The sequence below is a fragment of the Epinephelus moara genome, chromosome 2 (genome assembly GCF_006386435.1).
Source record: "Epinephelus moara isolate mb chromosome 2, YSFRI_EMoa_1.0, whole genome shotgun sequence".
NCBI lineage: Eukaryota > Metazoa > Chordata > Actinopteri > Perciformes > Serranidae > Epinephelus > Epinephelus moara.
Window position 1 is genome coordinate 12,884,618 of NC_065507.1, and position 13,977 is coordinate 12,898,594.

Sequence of the window (13,977 nt, forward strand, 5' to 3'; positions counted from 1 at the left end):
CTTGACAGGCTGCCAGCTCAATCCAAAATAAACTTCTTTCAAAGACAGCCAGACATCACAATAGCATAAATAGCATAAATAATTCAACAACATGAGCATGAATAACTCACGTCTAAATGAGGATCCCTCTCCATTTCTTCACTTTCTGCAACTGACAGGAGCGTCCTGCATGCGTGTGTGTGTGTGTATGTGCATGCATGTGTGTTTGCATTTGCATTCATATTCTTGTTTTTTTTTATCTGTATCAATGCCTGTGTGTGTTTGTTTTAGCAGGTATAACCCCTTTAACCTTTCATGTTCTGTTTTAATGTGAGATTGAATAGACCTCTATTGTCTGCAGCAAGTTAAAAAAAATCCTTTTGGTCTTTGACTGAATCACATGGTGTGACAATTTAGGCTATATGACATTGTATATGCGCACAGTTTATGTTGGTAAAGCCAAACTCTTGTGTGTGTGTAAAGGCAAGTGGCAAAGAGCTTTGCCTCGCTGTTCTTATTCCTCTTAACACAAGGACCATGTTGTGATAAATTAAACACTCTGCTCTGTTCAATGGAACAAAGTGATTTTCTTAATTTCCTTTTACTTTTTTTCCCGTCATGGATTTAGGGATTAAGTTACGTGGGGCTGTTACACCTTTTTCATGCTGATGTTATTTTCCTTTTTCTTGACATCAGTGCCTTCTCCTCTACTTAAACCTTGGAACCGTTATTAAAATGCTTCAGTCTACTTTGGTACTTCAATGGATTAAAATGCAATAATCCTGACTTTTGTTAAATTTATCCTGCTTCACTTTCACCCTATTGGAAATGCAGGAATGGCAAGGTGTTAGCACTGCAGTTTTTTTCTAAATCCTACAAGTCTAATACAGTTTAAGGATGATTTTATTTTATTCTTTTGTGTGGTAAAGAAATTAATCTCCTCCATTCACTATGCTTTATTCATATATACTGTATGCTACGTCAACAGATACAACAAAACCCTGCTTGTGCTTATATTAAATTGTTATTTATGAAGGATTGCTAAGGTTTTAGCTCCCATACCCAGATCCTCTAATGTAAAATGAATACCTGAGGGACTGTAACATTTCATGAACATGCTTAATATGTCTTTGCAAAAGAAAAAAGGCAGAAACACATGAAAACAAGCACAGAAACAGATGTAATCACAGTTTCTGAAATATGATACCTATTGATACTTGTAGCTCTTGGTAGCTATGATACCATAGATGAAGTATGCATGTCAAAGTCAAAGGGATTGTATTTCAAGATTGTTGGCTTACCTCATCAAAGACAAACCCTTTCTCTCCCCTCATTTGTCTTTTTGTCTGTTTAGGCATTCTGGAGGGTTTAGATGGAAGTCTGGCCAGCGTGGCTCTTTAAACAGCAATGCTGTAACAAACAGTGCCAAGAAGACCAAGGAAAACACACTCCAAAAGGTACAAAAGAATTCTAATTATACATCTGCAGATGTGTGTATGACACATCAGTTGACAATCAAAATGAAATACATAGAAAAAGTACATAGGAAAAACAGCCTCTGCATGACTGTTGTTTCCCTTGTACGTTTTTCTATGTTTTTCCCTTGCGTTTTTTACCTGTATTTTATTGAATTGTTGATTGATTATTGTTTAGATGGTTAACCACACCTGCCACCATTGAACCTGTCAACCGTTGGTGTGCATTATGTATATATAGTTGTGGTTCCAACTTGTAAAACATTTTGACCTGATGAATATCCAAGTAGGATCGAAACTTTGTCTTCATAAAACTTGTGTGGCAAGGAGTAAGTGTGCAAGCGTTACTTTTTTCATCACTGTATGCTGTTTTTGATAGCCTTGAACCTACATGATGTGCATATTTTAATATTCCCCAGCTGATGTGTTAAAGCAACATTATGCAAGAATTGGTATTTTTGCAATTTGGCATCCCTACTTTCGGAGTGGCACACCACCGATGGCAATATGGACCTTCAGTTGATGGTGTTAGGAACACAAATTCAGCCAGTGCAAATCTCCAGATCCCAGACCGCCATGATTCCCTGCCAGATCAGGAAACTTTCTGTTGCTGCTGTTACACAGGTTAGACTCAGTGCTGCAGCATGCTACCAGGGGTTTGCGCTGGCTGTCATGTTAATATTATGGCAGGCTGCCACAAATAAATGAGTGTTTGGGAAGCACTGGGCATTGGCAGGGATGTACACTCTGTTGTCAGATTGTCGTTGTTTTCCTGTTAGCTTTGAGACAGATCACTAGAGCATTTGTCAGAACAGTGTAAACAGTTTCCATTACTTTGCTCCATTACAGTGTATAATTCATGCCAGGCTAAACAGTGTATTAGGTTTTGATTTTTTACAACAACAGTTCTTCACCTCTGCCTTGATGTCTATACTGAGAATCCTGAGCTAGCTTCTTCTTGTACTAGCTTAAGGTGTGTGACATGGTGCTGTAAAGTGTTGCACCTTTCTCCTGGGAGATCCTACCTGCTCACCAAAGTTACATTGTTCTGGAACAAGTGTTTGTGGTGTGGAGTTGCAATTAAGAGGTGCCATTCTCCCTCTTACAAATCAGTGTATCATTAAAATGATTTTGAGGGTAGTTTTTGAAGGTAAAAAAGTATTTTCAAACTTGTGCATTAAAAAATGGTGTCTATGTAAGATTATTCTGATATTTAGTGACTTAGCTTACACATTTGTTGCCATGCTAATTACCACTGAAAACGAATATACATTTCTTGTTCTCTAGTCGCATTCCTTAAACCTCAAGAAGCTTTTCCTTGTAGGTTGTGACCTTAAGGGTTACATCAACTGTAATAGATGTCTCCTAATTTCTGTTTCTATATATGCTGTGGATGCACCATGTGCCTGGGTCTATAAACATACCAAAAGTGTACAACTACTCATTAAGTGCACTGTGTATCGCAGACTTGAGATTGCACTTTGCACCTTGATTAGATAAGCTTGTACCCTATATCTCAGGGGGGGAAACCCTTACACCTTTGAGTTTATACCAGAAAAAGTCTCCTTTTCTAAAGGTTATACTCCCTGAGATTAAAGGGGAACAAGAATGATTGAACTGAAGAATGGGTTATTACTATTTTTATACTGAAATCCCTCATCTAAGCTTGTATTACTTCAAACATACCAACCATACTGAAACCTATATATAAACACATAAACAAAGAGCTCACACAGACTCTTGCCACTGATGTGTTACTTCCTGTCTCCCCAACAGCTGTCAGCAGGCAAGGTGAAGATCCGAGTGCTGAAGGATGAACCGCTGACAGGTGAGTAGTTTACAGTCACAGCCTCGGCTTCAACTGTGGCTTACCTGCACCAGGTCGGCTTGACACGGATGTGTTCTCGAAAATCGTGGGTCCTTTGAAACATTACCCCGTACTAAAGTTCTTTGTGCCCTCCGCACGGAGGTTAGCATTCAAGAGCAGCTGCAGAGCAGCACCCTGGGAACTGGTAGGGGTTCAGTGTCTTGCTCACGGTTACTTCAGTAAGGTGGATACTTGGCATCACAGGTGCCTGACTGTGGAGATCTCTTGTTAAAGACTGATCTCTGTAACCAGTTATTAATGTTTTGAACATGCCTGAGGCACAAAATCACACCTTGGATAAAATGTGCTGATGCATGCTAAATGTATACAGCAACAGTAAATGCACTTTTAAAAGGACGGCCTTTTTATACGAGTAGTCATAATTGTAATAGGTGATATAACCGTTTTGTTTTGTTGTCATTTACTCCACAAAACCTTTTACAACAGTGGCTGATAACTCCATATAGTTGAAAAAACCTTTAATTGTTCATGGTTTTTGCATGAAAAACACAAGCACATCAGATTATTGTGTATTTTTGACACTGTTTCTGTTTGTCGCTGAATCATTGTTGGACTAGCTAGGAGGTCAGTTAATAAAATATGTAAATATCCTTTCAATGTCCATAAAGTTAAAGAATATCCCCTTGCCAAGTGTTAACAACAGTATACTTGTTCTGTTCAGCCCCACCTCAGCCACCACCTCCACCTCCAAACCCTACTGTCAGTCTTCGGATGACAAGAAAGAATAGGCTGAAGGGGAAATACTGTGGACAGTGTGAAGTCAAGACTGCAGGCGTGGTAAGCACAGAAACAAGCGAACACACACAGAAGGCACTGCATAGCTGAAATCTTTGCAACTCTAGTGTTGGGCAGTTTAAGAATTCTCTCACTGGACAGAAAGCCCAGTAACACTCATCAAACATTCACCTTGCAGGCTTTTCAACTGACAAAAAGACAAACACCGCTCCTCTGGAGGCATGCATACTTTAGGTCTCTGATGAGGAAAAACAAGCTCAGACAAAATCTTTATTTGTAGGTTTGTTTGTAAATTGATTTTACATTGATAGTTACATGCACACACACTTATGCATACTTAATAACACCAGGGGCCGGATGTATAAATGATGATTCATGTTTGCACAAAAAGCATGCATATGATGCCATTTCCCGCACATGAACTGGTAATTATTAAAGATCTGTGGTGACAATGTGTCGTAACCATGGATAGTATATGGATGTAACCTTGTAGTAAAACACAGTTTGTATGGATTGTATGCAATCTGAACAGCCCTGTCAATGTCAAAGGCACATTTATAAACTTAATTTTAAATTATTTATGAGTGAAGAATGTATCATTCTTTTTATTTACATTTGAGCCGTTATTTCCCTGTTAATCTTTTCATTTTATTCTGAGCTGTGAAGCACTCTGTAAAGTCTGTTTCAATAATAACTCCATAAGTTAATCATTGAACATCTTTGTGATGCTTAATATGATGATTGACATGTTTTGGATAGAGGTGATGTGATGAATTAGTGGTTTTAGCACTGTAAGTAGTACAGCTGTGCAAAATGGTTGTGTGTAATGACAGCTGTTGAGCTGCCAGAACATCACTGTTGTCACATAGTTTGTGACGTTGCATTGTGCTGTTGTTCTTATTGACAAGCTAAATGAGTGGTGGAGCAGACACAAATATCGATATGCAAACGTACATCTAGGGTGTTTTTACTAGAGCTATACTAGACACAGAATTATGTCAGTGGAATCGGATTTGGATGTTAAATAGGAATATTGGACTATTCGTTAAGAGTTTGAGCAGATTTTTAGGGCGACAGTGGCGTTCACGTAATCCAGTTGACAAGCCAAGTTAGCCCTCCGAGCTAATGTGTGTTGATTACGCTACACAGATTGAAAATGTGCAACAGCATTTTTTTTGGCCAGCATTAGATTAGGGTGGTCAATATGAAGATATTTTATCGTTATCGAGACTAAATATCGTCTTAAATTTTGGATATGGTTGTATTGTGATATGGCATAGGTTGTGTTCTTTCCCTCGTTTTAAAAGCTGCATTACAGTAAAGTGATGTAAATTTATCAACTTACCAGACTTTTTGTTTTAATGCTTGCCTTAAACCACTTAGTCATTATATCCACATTATTGATGATTACTGATCAACAATCTCATTGCGTTATTTTTTCAGGGAATAAAAAAACAAGAATAGTAATCCCTACAACTTTTTTACATCAGGGAGGGTATTTGGTCAGAAATATTGAATGAAGTAACCTGGAAATCCAGATGCCCCGCCCCTAGCAAATTCAAATTTGTACTGCATGGGAATCTGGCCCCGACGAGCAGAGCCCGTTGAATGGCAAATCGGACCAATCAGATCAGTCTGTCTGACAGAGGTGGGCTCTGGGCAGCGTAACATGATGACGACAGCGCTGTGCCGTAGGAGTCTAAAAGTAAACAGCCAAGATGGCAGCTGCCGAAGGACTGCATCCATTCAATTTAGCTTTGGAAGAAACGCTAAGCCAACTACACTTATCTTTTTCCTTGAGAGAGGAACAGAAGACTGCCATAGAAGCTTTCGCTTCCAGGAAGGACGTTTTTGCCATTTTGCCGACGGGATACGGCAGAAGCATAATATATCAGTTAGCCCCACTGGTTGGCAAACCAACGGGGCTAACTGCATTGAATACGTAACCTTGTTTTTTGCTCTGATTGGCCATCATGCTATCCAATTGCGTGCGGCAGCGGCATTTAATATGCCTCAGTTAGTGCCACCCCTTGGGTAGGAAGGGTGTATCTATGAGGGCCAGACTCAAAATCTTTCTAGATTTGAGTCTGGATTTCCAGGCTATGAATGAAGTGTTTTGAGGAGATTTAAAAATATCAAGATATATATCGTGTATCGAGATATAGCCTAAAAATATCGTGATATAATTTTCAGGACATATCGCCCAGCCCTACACTACATATCAAACACACAACACAAAATAATGTTACTGTATCTCAGAGACTCACTGGGCAGGCTCAACCTGGGTGTGGGTCTGCAGCTGCCTGTACCTGAGCACAGCTTGAAAGCGAGAAGCACTCACTCTGCAGCTTTATCTGGGGGCCGAAACTTCCCATTCATTTACGGCTGTCTGTGGGCGAGGAAATGAGGCTTGTGCAGCTTTATAAGGCTTTATAAATCCAATGAAAAGAACGCATATTTCTGTCTTTCTGTACACACAGATTTTAGTAGTGAATCTACAGAGTTTTTAGCATTCGGCTGTCAAATAAGGAGTCAAATTACTTGACCTACACTCTTGCTAAAATTCAGAAATTCTCATTTTCCATCTCTCTTCCGTCTTTTTTTCCTACATGTCAATCACTCTCCATTTTTCTATGTGTTAATTTGTTTCTGCTGCTTTACCTTCCACTCTGTCCTCTGTCTCTTTCTATATTTCTGTTCTTTCTCTTACTCCTGCATCAGCTGTTATCTCCCTTTGTCATTCAGATACCTGCTATCTCCCATCCTGCTTACCTCGTTGTCTTTGCATCACATATTCTTTCTTTCTTTCCTCTCCTCTCCCTGCCTCTGTCTCTTTCTCTTGCTGTGCCTCTGCTGTCCTATCTGTTGGTCTATCTGTGTGTTTGTGTTTGCACTGATAACAGTTTAGCCAGATCCATTCATCGATACTGGAGACCTCTGAGGGCACCATTGTTTATTCTTCCTCGCTCTTCATCCACTGTTGCACAGGAGGAGGGACCGTGGCCTGCAACTGTACGTGTGGACGAGAGGAAGAGAGACAGAGAGAAATGAATACTGTGTGTTTGTGCGTGTGTATGTGTGTGTATAATGGACTGTGGCAAACTGAGGCGAGTAATACATGCTTGATGACCAGTCACACCCACATCCCCGCCTTTTAGATCCTCGGCCGCCGGTGTGTAATTCGTATCCTACGTCTGACCGCGAAGCCAGCGGAGTTTAGTATTGAATAACTGATGCTGCTGAGAGACAGTAAGAGAGAGGGAGAGATTGATAGAGGGAATGAAGGAGAGGGAGGGGTTGAACTGATTGAGCTGACAGCCACCATTTTTCTGCCCCTTTTGTTGTGGAATAAGTTATTTTAAGTGCACCACACACATTACGTTAAAATGTAATGTGGTAATTTGCTTGATAGTGCATTTGATGATGATGGCGCTGAATTGTCCAATGAAGGGCCCAATGCCCCCGATGCCCCATAGTGATGGGCTTAATGGCAATGCTTATAGTAGTCTGGGCAAGCACATAGGCTAAACACACACACAAATACACACTGTCCACTAACGCACACACGCACACACACATGTTTTGGATAGCCCTTGTGCCCTATAATGATGGCAATAATGGAAAGCGTTACGACTCTGTCCCTGCCATTCTGTCTGGAGCTGCACTTAAGCACACAAATAAGCGTGTACACACACACACACACACACACACACACACACACACACACATGGCACACACACACAGTCATATACACATCTGGGCTTATTTTAAACGATGACTCACACATACTGGCACAAACACTATCAAACTCACATGTGCACACACACACACACACACACACTACCTGTCTAGCCATGTGCAGTATTCCAGAGTCATCCAGGCAAAAAAAAAGGACCTCATTTCCTCCTGTGTAGCACAGGAGAGCGTAGTGATATGCTGCTTGCAGTCTGATAGGGATGCCTAGTCCCTGGGGAGTGGCTGTAATTTATCCTCAGGCCTGAGAGGGGAAATGAGGCCCTGCTTTATGGGACCATTAAAGGGCAATGTCGCAGCTGTAGACTTGCATGTGAATCAGTGGCGCCCCCTGAATCTTTTCATAGGGGTGGTTATATGGGGACACAGAGAATGTTGGGGTGACACACCAAAACCAAAAGCAGTAAAGGAATTTTAGGAATTCTAATATGTTGCTGTAGTGGAGGTTAGTTGAAAACCATGTCAGTACGAGGGTTAAAGATTTGCATACTGATATACATTGGTTTCTTAACATTAACATTAAAGTTAACATTATGAATTACACACCAACCCCATTTTGATCTATTATTTATCTTTATATATGTATGTTAGGTGATTAAATGTTCTTTAAATAAGCTGGTTGTCGCCTCAAAGCAAGAGGGTTCCTTGGGAGGGAGTGTCAGCGTGGGTTTTCTCTCCGGGTACTCCGGTTTCCTCCCACAGTCCAAAGACATGCAGGTTAATTGGTGACTCTAAATTGTCTGTAGGTGTGAATGTGAGTGTGAATGGTTGTCTGTCTCTATGCGTCAGCCCTGTGATAGTCTGGTGACCTGTCCAGGGTGTACCCGCCTCTCGCCCAATGTCAGCTGGGATAGGCTCCAGCCCCCCTGCGACCCCCAACAGGATAAGCGATTATGGAAAATAAATGAATGACTATTAATTGTAAGGAACAAAACATTTACTGGAATGCAAATGTATCAGGGTGGTCATGGCCCCCCCATGGCCACCTCTTGGTGGCACCACTGATGTGACTGCACACAAATACTCACACACACATGCTGGTATGTGTGAGAAAGAAGTAAAGGGCAAAAGAGACTTAACCTAATGTTAAAAATAATTGCATTAATTAATACATAATGAAGTAAAAGGGGCAGAAGATGAGATTAAAGAGTAAAAAAGAAAGGAACAGGATTAATTGGTGAATTTGCTGGTTGAAAATTGCACTGTAAGACCTCTGTTGCTTCACAGTGAATTTGTATGGAACACTGCAGTGGTTTTGTTTATTGTATTGCCTTGTTTAGCTCAATTATATTACATTAAGCTCAGAATAACAGGTGAAAAGTAGCTAGAAAGGGACTAAGAAGGAATATAAATTGTTGGATTCAGAAAGAAAACACAGTCACAAAAAACAGTTGAAGTCCCACTGTGGGAATTGTACTCCTCCCTCACAGAGCGCACTTAACTATACTTTCTGAATTTGACATGGTATTGATGATGAAACCGTGGGCCATAACCAAAAAATAAACCTGCATGTTAAACAGAGGGAACCAAACAAATGTTGGCTGACTCTTGATTGTTTGTTGTTTATGAATTTTAAGAAGCCTTGCCCACCCCCCCATCTACAACCCTCTTCCACATATCCTCCCTTCTAATTCACTGTCTCCTTCTGGCCTCGCCTGTGTGCTCCGGCCACCCGGTCTAGGCCTATCTCCCCAACATGCTGATGCAAGGACTTTTCCCCACTAATAAGACCGGATTCTCACAGATAGAAATGATAATGACCTCCCTTAAGATGCATTCACTCAAACACACACACACTCAAATACACAACACACACACACACTTAGCACAAATGCATTACATGTACACACAGGCAGTCCCTCCCATGCACTCTCTCTCAAGCTTGTGCACACACACACACACACACACACACACTGCAGCATCCTGCCAGAGAATCCATTTCAATATTCATCCCTCCTGTCAAAGTTTGGCAAGGTTGAGGTAGAGGAGGGAAAGATATCTGACTTTAGGTGTAAATCTTTAACAAATATTACTAAAGCTTCTGCTCGTCAGCGCAGGTAGTTACACACATGTGCATGTGCACATACTATACATGCACCTACATGATCACTCTTTGTCAATCTTATGCTTCTGTAAGACGCACAAACATACAAGCACACAAATCTTCAGATCCGTGTCTTGCACGTTTGCACAAACACACAGATGTACATGCATTAATGCACACACGATGTATGCACACAAACATATAAACACACTGACATAACTGTGCATCCCTGTTTTGCAGATGTGTACTGAATGCACAGAGGACTACTGCATCGGCTGCTTTACCAAATTCCACCAGAAGGGAGCACTGAAGCTCCACAGAATGGTCCCCATTCAGGTGAGCACAGTCCCATGAGCATCAAGTCTATCTCCTCTCCTCTCTGTGACTGTGTCTCTGTCTGTTTCTCTCTGTCTCTCTTTCTCCTGCACAGATACTTTCAATAATACCCCTTCTGATCCCATTCTCCTCCTGCTTCACTCATTCTGTCGTTTGCATTGCTTGCAACCCCGACTACCGTCTCTACTTATCTCAACTTCTCGTCTTTTTCCCCCCTTTCTGTGTTTCTGCACCTGATCGGACTTCTGTATGTGCATACACACACACACACAATTATCTGAAAGGCTGCACAGAACGTGCAAATGAGTCTCTGTGTGTGTTGTGCTGCTGCAGGTTTGCTGCGTCCTTCTACCTGATAACAAAATGGATGTCCCTCATTAGCAAATTGGTTGATAACAAATGCCTTTTCTGGTTACTCATATGCACGCATGCACAGACACACAGACACACAGACACACACACACACACACACACACACACACACACACACACACATTTAGACAGAGAGCAGAGAACAGGCCTCAGGCAACAGTCAACCCAAGACCAGCAACAGCAATCTTCAGTCAAAGATAAGACGGAGAGACAAGACAGCAGGTCATTGTCAGAGAGTTTAATTAAGCCAACACACTTGTGTTGGATCCACATGAAGGGAAAAAGATTCTGCAGTACATCTGCCAAGAATGTGTCGAGTAATTTGACTAATGATGATTATAAAGGATCATGGATGACAAATGTAAGGACTCTAGTTTGCGCCTCCATTTATGAAGTTAATCTTGATAAAGAAATATATAAAAGCAGGCATTTAATAAGAGGATAGAATGATGTTGGAACTTTTTGGAAGTATATATATATTATATATATGATAGAAAAATATTATGGTAATTTAACACGTTAACATCTGCAGGCACAAATCTACACACAACTTGTAATTCTCAAACCCCCTCAGTGAGTGCTTATGAATGCAGATAACACATACACAGATCTATACGCTGTAAATTCACTATGCACTGGGAGTAGAATACAGGACACAAGCTGTAACCACACACACACACACACACACACACACACACACACTCTCAAACAATGGGTTGTATTTATTAAGCAATGTCCTATCAACCCAAATTTGTATGAGAAGCATTTTCATTAGGGGAACCTCATTTTTCCAAACGCTCATAAAGAAATACAGTGTGCTGAGTTGCTAAAACACCCTTTTAGTGTATGGATTTTTAAAATGACCTTATTTATAAATTAAATTAAAATCATGTTAAATTTGCACTGCATAATGTGTGGTGTTAAGCAGACATTGCTCTTTTTTATTGCTCTGTTTCCGCAGCAGCGTTTGTGTCTGTCGCCCGAGATAGGAAGTTTTAACCAGCTAGTAAACATACTGTTGCCTCGTTGACATCAAAAGCACTAATTTGCTTGCTTAAGTAGGCTTTGCTTAAAACAGCTGCTTCTCAAATGAACTCATTCTTCAAAGTTGGAGAGTATACCAGTGTTTTCAACAAGCTTTAGAAGCACTAACTGCTATCAGGTCCACTGCTGCTTACAACTGTTAGGGTTGCAACGATTCACCAATCTGGATTAATATATCCAGTCAGTGATCAATGATTCAATATCATCGATGCAAAGTAAAAGAAAAACATCGATCCGTATCATTATCTTGAGGATACGCCTTTATTTTGGATTTCTGCATCATCGTCAAACAGCAGCAGGCAAGCAGCCAAGAAAAAGATGATGAGGATAATGTTGTTTATTCGGAAATAAATAAGCAGTGTGGAAATATTTTCAACGTCAGAGAAAATTAGGGTCGACAGACAAAGCACGTCAAGTGTCAACAATTCTGTTACGAGCTAAAATACTCAGGAAACATGATGTACCTGTCTGGTCGGGCATCTCACTCCACTAACTTCTCACTACAGCAACATTAGCTGTTCTGTTTCAACAATATTAGGCTGAAAAAGCGTGCATGCTTACTTTTATCTTTATAGCAAAAAGCAAAAAAGAAAGGGGCGGCAGCTTCTTCTGTAACTGATTGTGTTAAGCAGGCATATAATATTGTCTCATGTAGATTTCTTGCCACTGAATTGCACTGCGACAGACTTTGTGATATCGGCAAATATCATATCGTTGTCCAAAGAATCTATATAATATCATATGATGAAACTAGTAGTTTACACCCCTAATAACCGTGGTAACCCATTTGATTGCAAGACCAAGCCGTTACGGTCTCCATAATTAACTAAGCCAGTACTGACAGCTCAGGTACTCATGCGTAATGCATGAGTCTCTGCAGCATGAACTTTTTCCCCTTACACCTGTGTTTGTGCTTATTATGTGCAGAAGGCATGTTTTTAAATTCATACACTATGGGAGTTTTGTTACGGTTACTGGTGTTCACGTGTGTGTACTGGTATCTATGTTTTATGGAGCTCCTCCATGTACTCTCGGCTTATGTGCATCTTCTGTTTTCTGCTAGTTGTACATTTTTTCCCCTCCTAGGATGTGTGTGATTTCGCCTTCTTCTTTTCATATGATTGTGTTCTTGGGTGCTATTATTTTCATCTAGAAGTGCTCACAGAGAGATCCACTGTGCTGCGATGTGGGCTTTGTGAGTGTGCATGGATATGGCTGTGTGGATGATTTATACGTGTAATACGGTGTGCATTTGTGCACGTCTCTATGACTGTATATGCACCTATACATTTCTTTGTGTAGCTATGTAGAAGCTATTTTTGTGTGATTACACACAGAGCAGCACACCATTAACCAGCCTTTATGCAGTGTTGCTCGGCTTATGTAGACAGCTCATTCTTCAGTGTTTGTGTCTACCTGACTGCTGCTGGTTGAGTCAAGTAACTAGTATGTTACTGCATAGCCACTAAGGTGGAACAAAGTCATACATACTGACAAACAGAATACATGTAGAAAGAGCTTCCTGAAACCACACAGCTCTCTGTGTCTTTATATGTCCTCAGTGTTCCTCTCTGCTCTCTCAGTTTCAAGCACACACGCACGCACACACACACATGCAGACTCTTATTCAATCACACATGCAAAACTGTGTATTTTGGCAGGACATAAAGACCGGGGATTATACACATGCAGCTGACGCAGGCATCTCTCTCTCTCCTCTGCTAATCCTGTTTCGTTTGCCTTGGAAAGAATGAGGGAGGGAGAGACAGCGAATGGGAGTCAGGAAGACAAAAAGAATATTAATTTCAGCAGTACGCTGTGTTGGGGCTTTCGTCAGTGCCTCATCAGATCGTGTTTCCAGCCTCACACACACACACACACACACACACACACACACAAACCTGGCTCAATTAATGTTTGCAGAGCATTCTTGGTATTTGATTCAGCTTAACCGGTGTGAAGTACCAGATGGGCGTGGCACGCTGTATCAAAACAATTCTGATGTCAGGTGAGTTTAGTCATATAGCAATATTCAAAATTTACATTAGCACACATAGCTGATATCATTTAAATAATCTGATTAACTGCATTGTCTCTCGTTGCAAACCCCATTCATCTCCTTCTCAAGGTTAAGGTGTTGTTCAACTGCTGAACATTATCTTAGAGCTGGTATAGTATGGGCTGTCCACAAATATACTAGGTAGCACCAGCGGTATTTGCATTTATTGTAGGAAGCATTATTTAGCAGGCCCACAGTTCCTAGATACAAGGCTGATGTTTTTTTTTTATCTGATGTTGTGAACACAAACCCATCTGAGTGTTTGGATTAATGTCATTTGAATTATTTATGA

At 40.8% G+C, this 13,977-nt stretch overlaps 1 protein-coding gene across 1 annotated transcript in view; it reads left to right on the top strand.

Annotated features, from left to right (window-relative positions):
* Positions 1-13,977, top strand: part of zbbx (zinc finger, B-box domain containing) — a 73,466-nt gene that overhangs the window by 15,283 nt on the left and 44,206 nt on the right. The window contains exons 4-7 of the mRNA XM_050070161.1: positions 1,334-1,436; positions 3,231-3,282; positions 4,004-4,119; positions 10,115-10,210. Coding sequence (XP_049926118.1) covers positions 1,334-1,436; positions 3,231-3,282; positions 4,004-4,119; positions 10,115-10,210 — 367 coding nt within the window. The remainder of the gene's footprint in view (positions 1-1,333; positions 1,437-3,230; positions 3,283-4,003; positions 4,120-10,114; positions 10,211-13,977) is intronic.